A 15,172-nucleotide genomic window follows, 5' to 3' on the forward strand; every position below is an offset into this window, starting at 1 on the left:
ATGCAGAATTTTGCTTTTTGAATAAACCACACACCTGAATGGTGTTATCTAAGCGGCCACACATGGTCTCAGATGATAATGGCATCATTACAGTATTAAGAAAAGCATAAAATGTCCTTAAATGTAAACGCAAATGCAACTCTTAACGGCAATTCAACCAATCTCAAACAATTTGGATTTATTTGGAGTAAAACTTAGTTCAAACTGTACCAATGTGGCATAAATTTGTCAACTTTTTCTCTTAATTTAGACACAAAATGTAAATTAGATAGATTGATCGATGTACATCTTGGTTTTCCTCGTCTGAGCTGGAATCTGGATCAAAACTGTATGGCTGGATAGCTCTACTGTTGCTCGCCATTTTTGTTGCATTGTTAATGTTAGGTTGGGGGTATGAGGGGCTGTAGCGATGTAAACAGAGAGCTCTCCGCAGCAGGGAGGGGAAGGGGGGACGGGATCGCTAGGTAGAGCGTTTAACCACCAAGCCCCTGTTTTATGGAATAAACTCCCAGCTCATGTAAGAGAGGCCGACACAGTTTCTACATTCAAAGTTAGACTGAAAACATTCCTCTGTGGACAGGCTTATTATCAGACTATAGTGTTCAAAGATTATTTAACTTAATGTTAATGTGTTTAAATTAAACTTAATAACAATAACATTAAGTTTTTAGTAGGCTGCTAGTAATTTTGAAGGTGGAGTAACTATGGTGCACTGGGGTTCTGTCCTCTTTTCTCATTCTACCCTCCTTCTCTTCTCTATTCTTGATCATTATTCATCATTTAGTTCTCCATGCCTCTGTTTGGTGCATTGATTCATGTACTGTTCCTCTTTCCCTTTCCCTTCCTGAGGGTTTCTGGCTCGCCTCTGCTCCTGCTCCTACACCTGGCTGTGGATCCTGTCTCTGACTCGACTCGCGCCCCTGACTGTCCCCCCAACTCCGTCTGGATGAAGCTCGTCTGTTGGACATTAAATATGTAGTTGTAGAGTTAGACGACTTTTCTTCTCTATTTCTTCTCTATGAGTTCCTGGGGAAGGATCCCTCCTTCATGTGGACACCCCTGAGGTTTCTTTGTTTTTTCCGGATTCCGTTTTTTTTAGGAGTTTTTCCTTACTGTGAAGGGGGGTCTAAGGGCAGGGATGCCAGTTTAGTTTAGTCTGTTTAGTTAGTTCTATTTAGAATTTTCCTATTGAATTCTACGATCCTTTTGATTTTGTGATTTACCTTTTCAATTAACGGTACGAAGCCCATCGAGACGACTTTTGTTGTGAATTTGGGCTATACAAATAAAATTGAATTGAATTTAATTTAATTCACGTGTCTTAACCCTTGTGCTATCCTAGGCACTTTAACATCGGGAGTTGGGTCATCTAGACCCACTAGACAGTGCACTGAACCTTTATTCTTCAGTGATTTGTGATCTTCACTGGTGTCCATGGATTACATGAAATCTTTCCACCTTTATCCACCTTTGTCATGGTAGGGAGAACACGTCAATGTAAGGGTGGGGTCATCTAAGATAGCACAAGGGTTAATGTATTTCCGGGTTAAACGTCTTAAATTCGTCTTTTTCCATGTGTTTGTAACTAAAGTCACTCAGACGCCATACTGGAAACTAAACTGAGGTGTTCAAGATTCATTTTTTCAACAACTTTGACAGCTTCTAGAGAAAGGAATCAAAATTTTCTGACAGTAAAATTTCACCAACATGCTGCATGAGACGGGGAAAGTCCTCTAATGTTTTTCAACCACTTAGAGTCGACTTCAGTTCTGATCAGAAGAAGCATCTTGGATAAAGGATTAGGAATCCTTCACATGAATGAGTCATCTACATTATACACCTTTCCATCCTTCCTCATGAGTCCAGTTTTCTGTAAAGCTTGTTCACATTAATAATTCAGTGAAAACACGTTTGTTTTGTGATTACTTTTGAAATATTTAGGGCTCGGATCAGAGGTGAAATGCTGAACTCTGAGGATTTAAGCTTCAATTATTCAGAGAGGCGAACCCTTGTGGCCCATGAGGTGAACAGACACTTTCAAATGCAGAATAACATCCTGAATTTGCATTCCTGCCGGCTCTCATCAGCAACATGGAAAAGCAGAAGTGACGCATTTCAGCTTCAGGGCAGAGTCTCGTGTGTGCACGTGAAAACCTTTGGAGTAGAATTAAGTCAGTCACACGTGCACGGAAAGCTGCAGCGCTCAACGGGAAACATCTATCGCCAATGAGCTGAAGAAAAGATCTGAAGATACAATAACACAAACACAGCAGAGCCCCCGTTTGCTGAAAAACCAACATGCTTTGTGCGAAAAAGTTTCCCGCGGTTTTGTTTTTGCATATTGTTCTCCAAAGTACATGAACCAATTTCTGACTGTTTTCCAGTCTCAGCTCCGACTCTCCGGGGTGGGAGTTTCCCTCTGCCGGCTGTGAGTGACAGCTGAGGAAGAGCTCTGCTGAGACACTCGCTGTCGGCTGTCATGTTCTTCATCTGACTGGAGAACATCTTCAGACCTGGACCTGGAGGATGCTGCTAAGAGACTTTTCGGAGGTTTCTCCAAAATAAAGTTGAGCAAATTCTGTCAGTCAGATTGTGAAGGCAGGAACACGTCCAATCTGGAAAAATCCAGGCTTTTACTCTAGAAGAATCTTAATTTAGCTAAATATTGCATAGGCAGACCAAAGAACCAGAATGGTTTAATCCTTTTTACTTATCAAAAATATAATCTTCATTTTCCATTTAAATGATTTAACCTGCAGCAACAGAGACGTGAGAAGCTTTTAAGGTGAAAACCTTCCCGTGTTGCATTTTAGCTTGTATTCCAGATGTGCTTGCTGTCTGCTCAGAAACAGTCTCTAAAATCAACACCGGCTCTGCTAAATTCATTCATTTCTAATCAATTTACATGGAAACTTAATCTGAAAGGAGTGCCTCTGTGACATCACAAGAACTTTGACCAATCGGTACACCAGGAAAAGAAACACGGAGCGCTTTAGGCCAAATACGAATTGCGTCCTCACCCCTCTGACTCCTCCCTATTGTACCGCTTGTAGGGGAATTTGGAGCTGTAGTGGTGTCCAAAAGCGTGTTTATGAGGAGGAGCCATAGCAACCTTGTACTGGGTATCCTTCCGCCGGTGGGGAAATCCGCGCCACATTACAATGTGGAGGAGAAACGCCTTTCTTCTCCAGGCTGTGCTCTGAAGCACAAAAGTTTCCCCTTTAAATGTAAGTAATTGCTTTTTGCACGACTTTTTAAAGTTATAAATTCATGTTTTCTATTTTCCAAGTGTGGGCTATTGGTGACATCATCCAGCGGTGGTAATGTCCGAATTTGAAGACACTATTTTTCTTCATCTCTCCGCTTGGAAGGATAAATGTAGAGGTTAGGAGAAACCGGAGGGCTAGGGAATGATTTTGGATTCAGCATTGGATCCCGGCTAATCAAACTTTTTATTTTTAAACGTTCCTGCTACAAAGGCAGATTTTGTGGATGAATGAAGTCAAACAGAGCTGTTCTGTCTTGATGATTGTCATTCAGTCTGAGGTAAAAATAGATAAATGTGTTTATATCCTGAGGGTTATTCTCTGAGAACTTCTCTGGAATGTTTCAAATGAAACTTATATTTCAACAAAAAAAGGTTAACCTGACTATGATCTCCAGTGTGATAATGCAGGTTTTTATTTGTGAAAAGATCAGAACATAATCACTGATTCTATTCATAAATTTAACATAAAAAGCTCCTCAGGGGAGCTGAGAATGCAAGTGTTCCCGTTCCAGAAACCGAAAATCCCATCTCTGATTTTTGCAGATGACGTAGTCCTTTTTACCTAAACGATGGGAAAAGATCTCCGCTCAAACAATGAATCATTTCCTTTATAAAGTCATTTTTATGGGGTTGATCCATTCGGGTGCTGCAGGTTTTTTGGTTGTTTGGGCCAATGGAGGGTCACAGAAAGCAGTGGTTGCATCGTAAGGTGAGTGCAGGTGTGTCTTACAGTTCCTGAAAATGGAACATACCATTTTTGTGCGTGTCACTAATGTATCGTGAAGTATTCCTACATTTAATGAAAGTTGCACGCACTCATGATGCTGTCATACGGTGCCCTTACACTGCACTCTAGTCATTAGGGAGGTAAGAGCACTGTCTCCTTAAAAATGGCGCACCACGGGATGTACATCCGTCGGATGCCCACACAAACTACATCCTGATTGTCTAAGTTTCTAGATTTTAACTGTCAGGCAGCCTGCAAGGTGTGCTTAATTGTCACATGAACAGCAATTACAGGCCCCTTGCTCATTTACTTTTCACTCTACAGTGACTCAACAACAGATACACATGTGAGCCCCTCTGAACTTTTTTAGAAGTACTTTTAGTAAGGTCTTCATGAACTTAAATACGAAATACCAACCCGTCCATGCCGTATGTCAACATTTGCAGCATGCCACCCAATCCAGGACTCCACCTTCGCGTCATCTAGAAGGGGTTAAATGTTAAATCTCTCATGAACGTCAGATTATTTAAGATTCCCAGGAAATGCTGACTCCTAGAGCTTTTCCAAAATTCCAACACCCCCAGAAAAGGCAAGCTGGCACCTTTATGAATGTGCAGCTTTATTTTCTGCAGCTTGTGAAGTGTAAACAAGCATCCTTTATCCTTCTGCCATTTCTCCTCTTTCATCTCAGGTACAGAGCTCACCGTCATACATCAGGCAGCCCTAAAGTTGTTGCCGTTTCTATGGAGACCAACATCACAGCAGCTCCCCTTAAATTAAATGGACCGGTGGGCGTGTGTGAGTGTGTGTGCACGCACATCCGTCTAAGAGAGACCATTAATATCATTTTGCTGGAAGAAGAAAGAGGCAGCGCAGCCGCGGCTCTTTCAAAGTAATGCCGGCTCATTCAGGCGTCCTTTCCTTTGACAAAAACAGTTTGATGATGACGCCTATGAGCGCACGCACACACACACTCCATGTAAAATGGATCTTTGTTGACTAATGCTCAAAGTCCTTCCTTTTTGACCTCCAATTTTCATCCATCCCTTCCCTCTCCTTTCATTTCACATCATTAGACGATCCTCATCCTCGCACCAGCCCTCCTCCTTCTTCTCTGTGCCTTTTAACTGTCATTCTTCCTCGCTGGTACTCCTCTTTCTGACTCTTTTTGGGCATCACCTCTCATATTCTCTTTCTATTTTGGCTTTGTTTCATCTTTCCTGCCAGCTTCCACTCACATTCTGCCTCACCTGCTCCTAAAGTTCCTTCTTTTATTTACCGTCTCTGCCACAGTGACACACAACGTAAAACAAAACATTGATATAATTTTCTTTATAACGCGTTTGTGAAATCAATCAAACTTCGACAGGAAGTGGGTTCCTCCGTTCCAGTTTTTCCACATCCTCCTGTTTCGGTTTAAAGCTCTTCCCACCAACTGAGCATGCTCAGACCAAAGATCAGCCACTGACTTCAGTCTAGTTTTCTGTCTGTTTCAGTCTTTGGTTGAAATAAAAAAATTTCCCTGACAACAGCTGCTGAAATGAAATCAACCCCGTTGGGAGATGACGGTGAAAAGCTTTGCGACTTCACTGAGTGAGGAGGAGGATTTTAAGTTTTGCATTAGTTACTAAACAAAAACCACAATGCATCTAACTTTGCAAAGAAACCCAGTCCCCACTTCTACATTTTTTGTCACATTTAGTGGATTTAAAGCTTTAAGACTACACAATTTCTAATAAAAATATGAAAACACAGTTTTAAATCCTGTTTTAACCACTTGGCGCTGTTAGTAAAATGCAACGTACCATTTAATATACAGCTCTTAATGTAGCATCACCTCATATGGGAGAAAATAAAATGATACTGCAGGCAAAAACGGCTTTGATTAAATATTTGTGAAAGCAGTTTCTCAGCTCTTTTAGTATAGTCTCCTTTGTGGAGTTGTCTGAATGCTGTTTTCCAACACGAATGCCGGTTTTAGGTCATAAAACCGAATCTCAGTCAGATTCAAGTCCAGAACCTGACCAGAACAATCCAGAACCATCCTGGTGATCCATTTAGACGTGGAGCTGCTGCTGACAGATTCTCATTCTGCTTCTGAGCTCGTGAACAGAAGACTTTTTTTGTTGGTAAGTTCCAACAATAACAAAGTTACCAAAGCAGCTCCATACCATCATATACCACCACCATGCTAGACGGTTACTTTTTTCAGCCACTGTGTGTCAGCTTGACACTAAATATAACAGATCAGCACAGGAGACTTGAATCTAAAACGTGGATCACAGTTTCTGGATGGTAAAGCAGCAGGCCAGAACAGCAAGGAGCATCTCGTTTATGTATTTCTTCTTTCTTACTGTGCCTCTGAGCAAAACTTTTACCCCCAAACTCAGAAACTTATTTCACACAAACCACCAGGTTAGGTCTACAACCACAACCCAAGTTTTGCTGACTTTGGGAAGATGCCGCAATCTCAAATTGAAAGTAAATAAACAAAAATCACCTTTGGTGCCCTCTAAAAGTTTAAACTCTTTTTGAACTATCACCTCCTTGAGCATCCCTGGGAGGCTTCTTGATGAAAAATGCTGGATTTTCTTTCACCCGAACATTGTGAAAAGTCAATACATAAAACTGTGGCTCAAAATAAACAAAATGATACATGGTAAGATATGACCCTATCAGGAAAGTGGGCGTGGTTAACAAAAAGCCTCAGTTTCCAAGGAAATCCAAAAATTTACTTATATATATATATATTCTTCTAAACATTACACAGACCTGTTCACCACCAAGAAATAAAATGGTTGCTATGAAGATGAAACCAACAGAAAAGCTGCCATTTTGAAAAAAAAATAATAATAATAATAATTTCATGAATTTGTCGCCCGCAACTCTAACAGGGTGGTAGAGGGGGAAAGTGAGGGGCGTGAAACAGCTGCTCAGCCAGGGGGCGGCGTGGGCGGGGGCGTGTAGTGCCTCCGGGCCATATAACGCCATTCACAGCTTTAATTATCGTTTTAATCTTAACATCCGATCCTCACATTTGGGTATAAGACTGAAAATGTCAAGTGTGAGTTTTCCTGCACCACTCATCTGTAGACGTGTTTACTTCTCTATACTGAAGGCGTCGATACCTTTCTTTTGTTTTTCCCATCCCTGACCTCCTGCAGCTTTTGTTTCTCTCTTAAGGATGCGCTGACAGGACCTTCAGGTCAAATCAAAGCCCACACACCTGCTGTGCAGCCTCTATGCTGTAAATGCTGCTGTCAAACGCTCTCCTTCCTCTTATCAGGCCTGAACAGACGGCAAACAGCGTCCAAGTGCAATTCGACAATGCCGTGAAAACAGGAAAACAAATGCAGCAGCACGCCCCCTCCGTGCAAAATTCACAGCGGCTGAAAGAAATTTCACATAATTTGCTGGAAAATATTCACTTTTTCTCAGACCAAAAAATGTATCAATATTTATTTACCAATGTAGCCAGCAGTTATGAAGCAGCTGTGGTTAAATTTTAAACCGTGCTGCAGGTCTTTAGTGTCTGCATGTTCTTTGTGGTGGCAGTAACACTCATGGTGCAACCCTCACAATAGAAATTGCCAATCAAACTTCACAAAGAAGCCCAACATAGGAAAAATCCAAGCCATTAATCATAAAATGAAGAAAACTGGCCACTGGACGCGGTTCATCACAAAAAACAAATAAAGCCTGGACGAGCCCCTAATTCATATTACGCCCCAGTCTAGGTCCCCACAGAAGATGCTCAGAATTTGAACGCTGCCTTATTATTATTATTATTATAATACTCTTTTCAAAGAATAAAAGTCTATTGCTGTATAATGTCGTCTTCATTTGGTCTCTCCATCCCTCTGAGTCAGAAAAAAAGAATCCCTTTTGATGGATCTTTCTGCATTTCTTTTCTGAATATCAATTAAAATTGTGACCATGGATGATTTTAAATCAATAGATGTCTAATCTGACTCTCAGTTCCGTCATCTGCAAAGTTAACAAAATTAATAAAACGATTCCCAATTTGAGCCACTTTGGATTTTTGTCAGTTTTTGCTGATAAACGGATTAGGATTAGCATTTCAAAGAGGGAAAAACATTTACAATGATGATAATAAATGAGTGGATGTCAGGTTACTGATGATTCCTGCGGTTGGATCTGCCCACAGCAGGGTCACTGGAGCTCCTGCTGATGCAGAAACTCCAGTTTATGGAAACCCTCAAGTGTGGAGAGTGAAAAGAAGCAGACATGACAGTTTCCTGCGGGGATCTTCTGCTTCATTGCCGTTTCTTAAAAAACGACCAGCCAGGACAGTGAAGGTTACATAAATAAATGTTCTGGACTCTGTAACCGCCTTCTGATCATTTATCAGATCAGGAAAATCAACTGTAAAAAACAGATATAAAGACAAAAATGAAGTTGATTTCAATCTGAGGCTGGTTAATTTCAGGTTAATTCGATTCAGATTATATTTTTGTTAAATTAATTATTAGATTGATGGTTTAACAATCTCTTGGTTTCGTTCCAGACGCTGCTCAGAGATGAGTCAGACACTCAAAATGAATATTTCACACATGAAGTTAATAGGAACTAAATTGTGCTTATTCTTATGTTTATGACCTTTTTGAATAATTTAACATTTTTCCAGACTATTGATGGTTAGGTCATTATTGGATAGAGTTTTTGAAAATACAGCCATACACTAATAATGAAATATACAGTACAGACCAAAGGTTTGGACACACCCTCTCATTCAAATGAATGGGAAGGTGTGTCTAAACTTTTGGTTTGTACTGTATGTGCAGTGTCAAGCAGCAGCAGATTGTTTTCTGGTAGATTGCTCTTTGACTGTTGGGTGTTATGGTTACTCTCATTTAAAGTTAAAGTCTGGTTAGATGTCACTCGTGTGAAATCTGTTTTCTACATTTGGCCCCTCCCCTGGGGGAGTGATGAGCTGCAGACACAGTCATGGTTAAGATCCCATTAGTGGTTTAACTCCCCCCAAACAAACCCGTTAATGCTGCGCGTCAACCAGGGAGGCATTGGGTCCCGTAGACTTCGCCATGGATTTGACCTTCCAATCTCTTGGTGGACACTCCACCACAAGGCCACTGAGTTATTTTTTTGCCTGAAAAGGTGGATTTTCCTGACGTGAGACAGTGAAGTGCAGATGGATGTGTGATGGATACATACACATAAGAAGGGTGTCGCATCGTTACATGTAATGGGTCAAAAACCACCACCTAAGCAACCCAACAACCAGAATGAATTCTAATGACTGCTGGCACTTCTAAAGGAAGACTCTCGGCGGCGGATGGAGCTGTGGGTCAGCAACAAGGCGTCCAACCTCCAAAAGCCTCAGGCACCCACAGTGCCTAAGACCAAGGGGGCTGAAAAAACCATCACTAAGTTGGAAGAGGCAACCAGTGCACAAATGCGCCCTGACAGCATGGCAGAGGGGCATGACACCCTAGGACCACAGAACGTGGGGCCCCTTTTGGTAGATACGTGCTTTCCAACAACTCTCAGGTTAGTTTGTTTCACTTCTTTATAGAGGTTTGGTGCCGTTCGAGTCGGCTAAAGTAAGTTGTGAGTAAAGAAACAGTTTGATTTCACTTCCAAGGGATTCTGTATTGAAATAAAATGGGAAAGTGTGGAGCATCTTTGTTCTACAGCTCTATTTTAAAAAAGTGGACCTCAAAAATATAGAAAAAAGCATCAGTCACAGAGCAGCCAGAGGCTCCTCCTTGTACCAAGGATCAGAAGTTAACCAAACCTTACAGAAGTGGCTTTAACATCTGTACATTTTTGTTTGTTCTTTGCTTTTTACTTCCGAATCACCTGCTGGATCTTCTAACCGCTTCTCAGCAGGGCAGTCTGCTCTCCTCCTCTTCCTCCTCAACCGCACACATGCACAGATGTCAGGGCACATTAATGATGGTTTCTGAGATCCAAACAGAAACAACTGTTTGGCCCACAGGGAAACCCGGTAACCTCCTATGAACACAGGTTTCAATCAATAACAATCAGATCATCTTGTACTTGGTGCCGTGCGCTGAGAGTCCTTCAGGTTCGTCTTGACTTCAAACATTTTACCGAAAAAAAATCCTCATGAGTGGAAAAAAAACGTCAATTTTCTGCTGCATGCTGATCCTGTCAGCTGGATTATTTTTTAGTGACATTTTTCACCCTGAATGCAGAAAATATTCTGCAACTTCTCATTTTTAGTTTTATTTAAAAAGATGAACGTAATTTCAGTCTTATAACGAGAAAGAAAAGCCTGGATAGTTTCAACATTAATACATCAGGCAGAAAATTACAACCTAAAGAGTTCATTAGTGAGTGAGACGCCTTCTAGTATTGGATCAGGTTGGAGTGCAGGGGGGATTAAAGCCATTACAGACATTTGATTAAAAGCAGAATCATTCTGCAACAATATGAAGCCATTATTCCTGGGTTTCAAACTGACCTTACAAGGCAGTCAATGAACCTCAGTGGGAATCTAATAATTATCTAGATGTTCTCATATTTTTCATTTTGTAAACACTAACTTTCTAACAAAAATTATTTTAAAAAATTAGTATTAAAAATATCATAGGACACAAACTGCCTGGAGGGAAAAAGTGTTTTTCAATTCACCCTAAAACTGCAATTCCCAGAGCCCCACCCCTTCGCATTTCATTGCAATCCCAAATGTTCTCAACAGATCCCAAAAGGAGTTAATTCAGTACACTAAAGTGATGAATGAAACAGAAAAAAAAGAGGTTCTGACCCAGACCACCTAACACCACCAGTCTTCCTCCCAGGCTGCCGGCCACGAAGTCCGCCCTCTTCTCCTTCATCCGTGACGTTCGGCTGGGTTTGATCCAAACTCCTGGAAAAGATGGGAGAATCACATGATGTCAACATTTTTTTATTGGTAAAATATAAACAAAGACAAGTTAACTCATGCAGACTCCCAAATAATTCCATTTTTTAGCAACAGCAGCAGTGAAATCAGCATCTTCATGATTTAATAAACATGTTTGGAGAACCTAAAAAAACCTGTATTTTAGGAAACTTCTGCTTGTAAAGTTCTGCTGCTTCTAGTAACTGCAAACAGATGCCTGACAGGATGCTGGAGGGATGCAGAGATTCTGCATCCTCCCATCATCCTGCATGGAATAACTCAAGACATTCCTAAAAAAAAATCCACGAAAACTCTCAGTCAAAAAGAGCAGAAATCCACAGAAATAAAACGAAAAGAAAAACCTGCACAGTAGGACCACGCTAAAGACCCCCCCCCCCCCCACACACACACACGCACACACCCTCCCTCACTGACAGCCACCTGCCTTAATTTTCCCTCAGACAGTTGATTAAGTTCTATATTGGGGGCAATACTGTGTGATGACGCTTCAACCTCTCTGTCCTGCAGCGCATAATGAACACAGCCAGGAAAATCATTGGAGCACCACCCCCTTCCCTGGAGGACACATACACCACCTGCCTCACCCGCAAAGCCCTGACAATTGTCAAGGATGCACACCACCCAGCACACAACCTGTTGAGCCTCTTGCCCTCGGGGAGGAGGTACTCAAGCCTCGGCTCCCGCACCACCAGGCTCAGAAGTAGCTTCATATACCAGGCCGTCAGGAGGCCAAAGACCTTCTTCCCTCTCCACCCACCTTCCCCCATGAACAGTGCTCAGTCCAATCCTGCCCTTGATCGATTCACTGCATGTTGAGCACATGTGAAGAATCGACAATGAAGTTGACTTTGACCGTCCGTCCGTCTGTTGGAGGTTAAAGTGAGCTGCATGTTTACTTTAGTGTTTCAACAACACACACCTTATGATCCCTGTGTTTGCTTCCTGCACCGGACAAGTTAGTATTTTGTTTGAAAAATGACTTTTCTTGTTAATGTCCCATTAAATGTTTCCCTAAATTGAGTCTTTTTAGTAAAAAACAAACAACATAAGACCCGCTTCAATGAAATGTGTCTGTCTAGTTTTTTTAATATCTTCTTGTGGCATTTTTCTGACGATGGAGGACATACATGAAGAAAATTAAAATTCAATTTGTATTTCTGCATATTTCTTTGTTCAAAATGTTGTGAATCAGGAGCAGATGAAAAAATGCCTTTTGAAAAAAACCTGTAGCGGTGCTGCAATCGGCTGGTTAGCTCCAATACCGCTCGCCAATTTTGTTGCACTGGTAAGGCTAGCTTGGGTTTGCAAGGTGCTGTAACCCTTGTGCTATCTTAGATGGGGTCATCTAAGATAGCACAAGGGTTACATGTCTGCATTTAAGTCTTTAATCTCAAAGTTAGGAGCAATTTTCATTCATAACAGGCACATTTGATGTGTTAAGAGCCTCATTCTGAATGTAGACTCTTCCATTCTTTGTGGTTATGGAAAAAACACAAAGACGATTTCAACAATCAACATGTAAAAGGCCTCAAATTTGGATGAATCGGATCAAAAAGGCCAGAATAGTCTGAAGACCCAGTTTCTATGTTCAGCAATTTCAGAAAAAATAAAGCAATCCTCGTGAATGAAAAGGTTTTCAAAAATAATCTGAGAGGTCCAAGCATCTCCTGTTGGCTAAATAGAGTGTCGAACGGCCAGAATAATCACTGCACCATGATTTCTGTGCTAGACAAAGACAATCCTTTGATCTAATCTGTAGAAACCCAAAACGTGGCGCCGCCTAATCTAATGTGACAGAAATAAAGCGCCGCAGCACTTCATCAATCTTCGCCCTCGCCGGACTGGACCCGCTCCGCGATCAAAGCGCCACGCCTGGCAGCATTTGACAAATGGCAGCAGCAGCAGTAACACAACATTTACCAACATGAGAGTGAAGAGCAGGCAAAGACGGAACACCTGAGGCAGCAGGGGATGATGGGATATTACTGCAGGTGTGTTAAAACAAAGAAAAAATGAACGAAAGGATTTTAAAATTCAGCCATGACATCTGAATGTAAACCGCAGCAACTCCCATATATTCTAAATGACATGTCACGGAGCAAACCAACATAATGAAAATGTTATTAAACCAAAGAAAAATAGTTATTTTGTGTCTCCAAGACACTTAAAACAAAGATATTTTCCCACTTATTGATACTTCAGGATTCTTAACTCTGTCTGATAAAAGCTAGGAACTGGATAATGATAAATCATGTAATAAAATGGTTACGGTAGAACGGGTGGGATTATATAAATTAGCTTACGTCCACTCCTGTTTAAGCAATATTTATTAATATGTATAATTATCCTAAGTTTGATTCGTCATTGTATGAATGTATAACTGATGATTGTAATGTTTTTTTTGATATTATTCTTATTTGATTGCTTGAAATAAATCATTTTATATACCCCAACTTCTAAGGAATTAATTGTTGTGATTTTTTTTCTCTTCCCTTAATTCTCGTTATGTTACTGCCATGTCAAATGCTTTTATTGTGATCTAATTATCGTGGATTTATTATTCAACATTTGTCTTTTCCTGTGATTTTCTTTCTTACTGTTCCTAATTGTAAGTGATTTCAAATTTTGTTTACCGTTTTTTTCTGTACTGGCAAGGACAAAATGCAGTGGTAGGTCGGTCGACCTCCAATCGTAAGATTGTGGGTTCGATTCCCGCCTTGCCCGTCCATGTGTCGAAGTGTACTTGGGCAAGACACTGAACCCCACCTTGCCTCTGTTGGAAGGTTGGCGCCAGTGTTTGGCAGCAAAGCAGCAACCAGTGTGTGTGTGTGAAAGTGTGTGAATGTGTGTGTGAATGGGACTGTGACTGTAAAGCACCTTGGACATTTGATGAAGGTAGAAAACCGCTATATAAATATACACCGTTCACCATTTACCATTGCCTCTCTTAAGGCCTTAGTCACATGCACCAGTACAGGTGGGTTGACCCTCACGAGTGCTGTGGGTTTTTGTAAGAGGACCTGGATCCAGACATCCACGTCCAGAATTGGAAGTCTGGAATCCCCCTAATATCACTCCAAAAAAAAAGAAAAACCCTAACAGATAGTTTTTTCCGTTTCATGTTTCACCAAAAGTTTTTCTGCCACTTTAAACATTTTTGAGTTAGGGTTAAAGTTACAGTTAGGGAAAGTTGTATATTTCTGCTTCCGGCCGATGATGTCTGATGCCATCTTGTCTGCAGCCAGGAACCTCCCACTTTTTGGATTGTCCGGGTCTGTAGAGACTAATAGAGGAGCGGCTGCATCTCAAAGGTAGAGCAAGTGTGTCATGCAGTTCACTTGAGACCAGTACAGTCACCGTAAGGGATGTCATAAAAATGGAATGTACCATAGTCGTGCGTGTGGTAAATGATTCAAGAAGTATCTGTAAGGCTATTTGACGTTACTCATGACATACGGATGACGATGTCCAGCCTGTTTCCACCCATAAAGGTACAAAACATATAAAGTTGCATAATTCTGATAGAAAGGAATTTCATGACAAAGTGATCTCAGTCACCTCTCAGATCCTCACAGTCACTTTAATACTGCCTGTATTACACAGTGCACTTATAATGGCAAGTCTTTTTTTTTTTTTTTTAAACAGGATGAAGTTCTGGTTCCCTGCAAAGAAACGTGTGAAGTCCAGGTGGACGATGCAGCAGCAGCACATGGGACAAGCAGACATTGATCCAACCACCAAAAGATTTAATTGAATCCTTGTTTGGCAGACAAAAACGACGCGTAACTCAATGAAAGGTTGATGAAAATAAATGGTCTCACTCAGTAGAAAAACAGATTATTTTACTTTTACTGCAATGCAGCATGGGTAAAATCTGAGGAGGGACTCTTCACTTGCTATTGTATTTTTGTTTGATAAGATTTTGAATTGCTATTCTCACTTCTTCTGCAAGAAAAAAAACTGCTGCATCATGTAGAAGAAGTTTCTCATAAGTGATGCAGTCAGCTGATCTGTAAATCTATAAACTAAAACAAAAGATGTTATTTATGAGACAAGACAGACGTGTTTGCTGCAGGGGAGACACTGGGAGTCAGAAGCAGAAAGTCCAGCAGCTCTCTGAAGAAGATGGTGCTGTAACAGATTATCTATTCAGCTGTGGAGAATGCAGAGGCCAAATAACATGCAAATGTCCTGCAGAGATGCAGGAGGAACAAACCAGATCAGCGTTTAACAGGCATGCAGACGTAACTCTAGCGGCTCTCTTTTG

At 41.1% G+C, this 15,172-nt stretch overlaps 1 protein-coding gene across 1 annotated transcript in view; it reads right to left on the reverse strand.

Annotated features, from left to right (window-relative positions):
- Nucleotides 1–15,172, reverse strand: part of klhdc8b (kelch domain containing 8B) — a 142,246-nt gene that overhangs the window by 11,344 nt on the left and 115,730 nt on the right. The window contains exon 5 of the mRNA XM_023956361.1: nt 10,768–10,869. Within this exon, the coding sequence (XP_023812129.1) occupies nt 10,768–10,869 (102 nt within the window). The remainder of the gene's footprint in view (nt 1–10,767; nt 10,870–15,172) is intronic.

This window comes from Oryzias latipes, chromosome 7 (genome assembly GCF_002234675.1).
Source record: "Oryzias latipes chromosome 7, ASM223467v1".
Lineage (NCBI taxonomy): Eukaryota > Metazoa > Chordata > Actinopteri > Beloniformes > Adrianichthyidae > Oryzias > Oryzias latipes.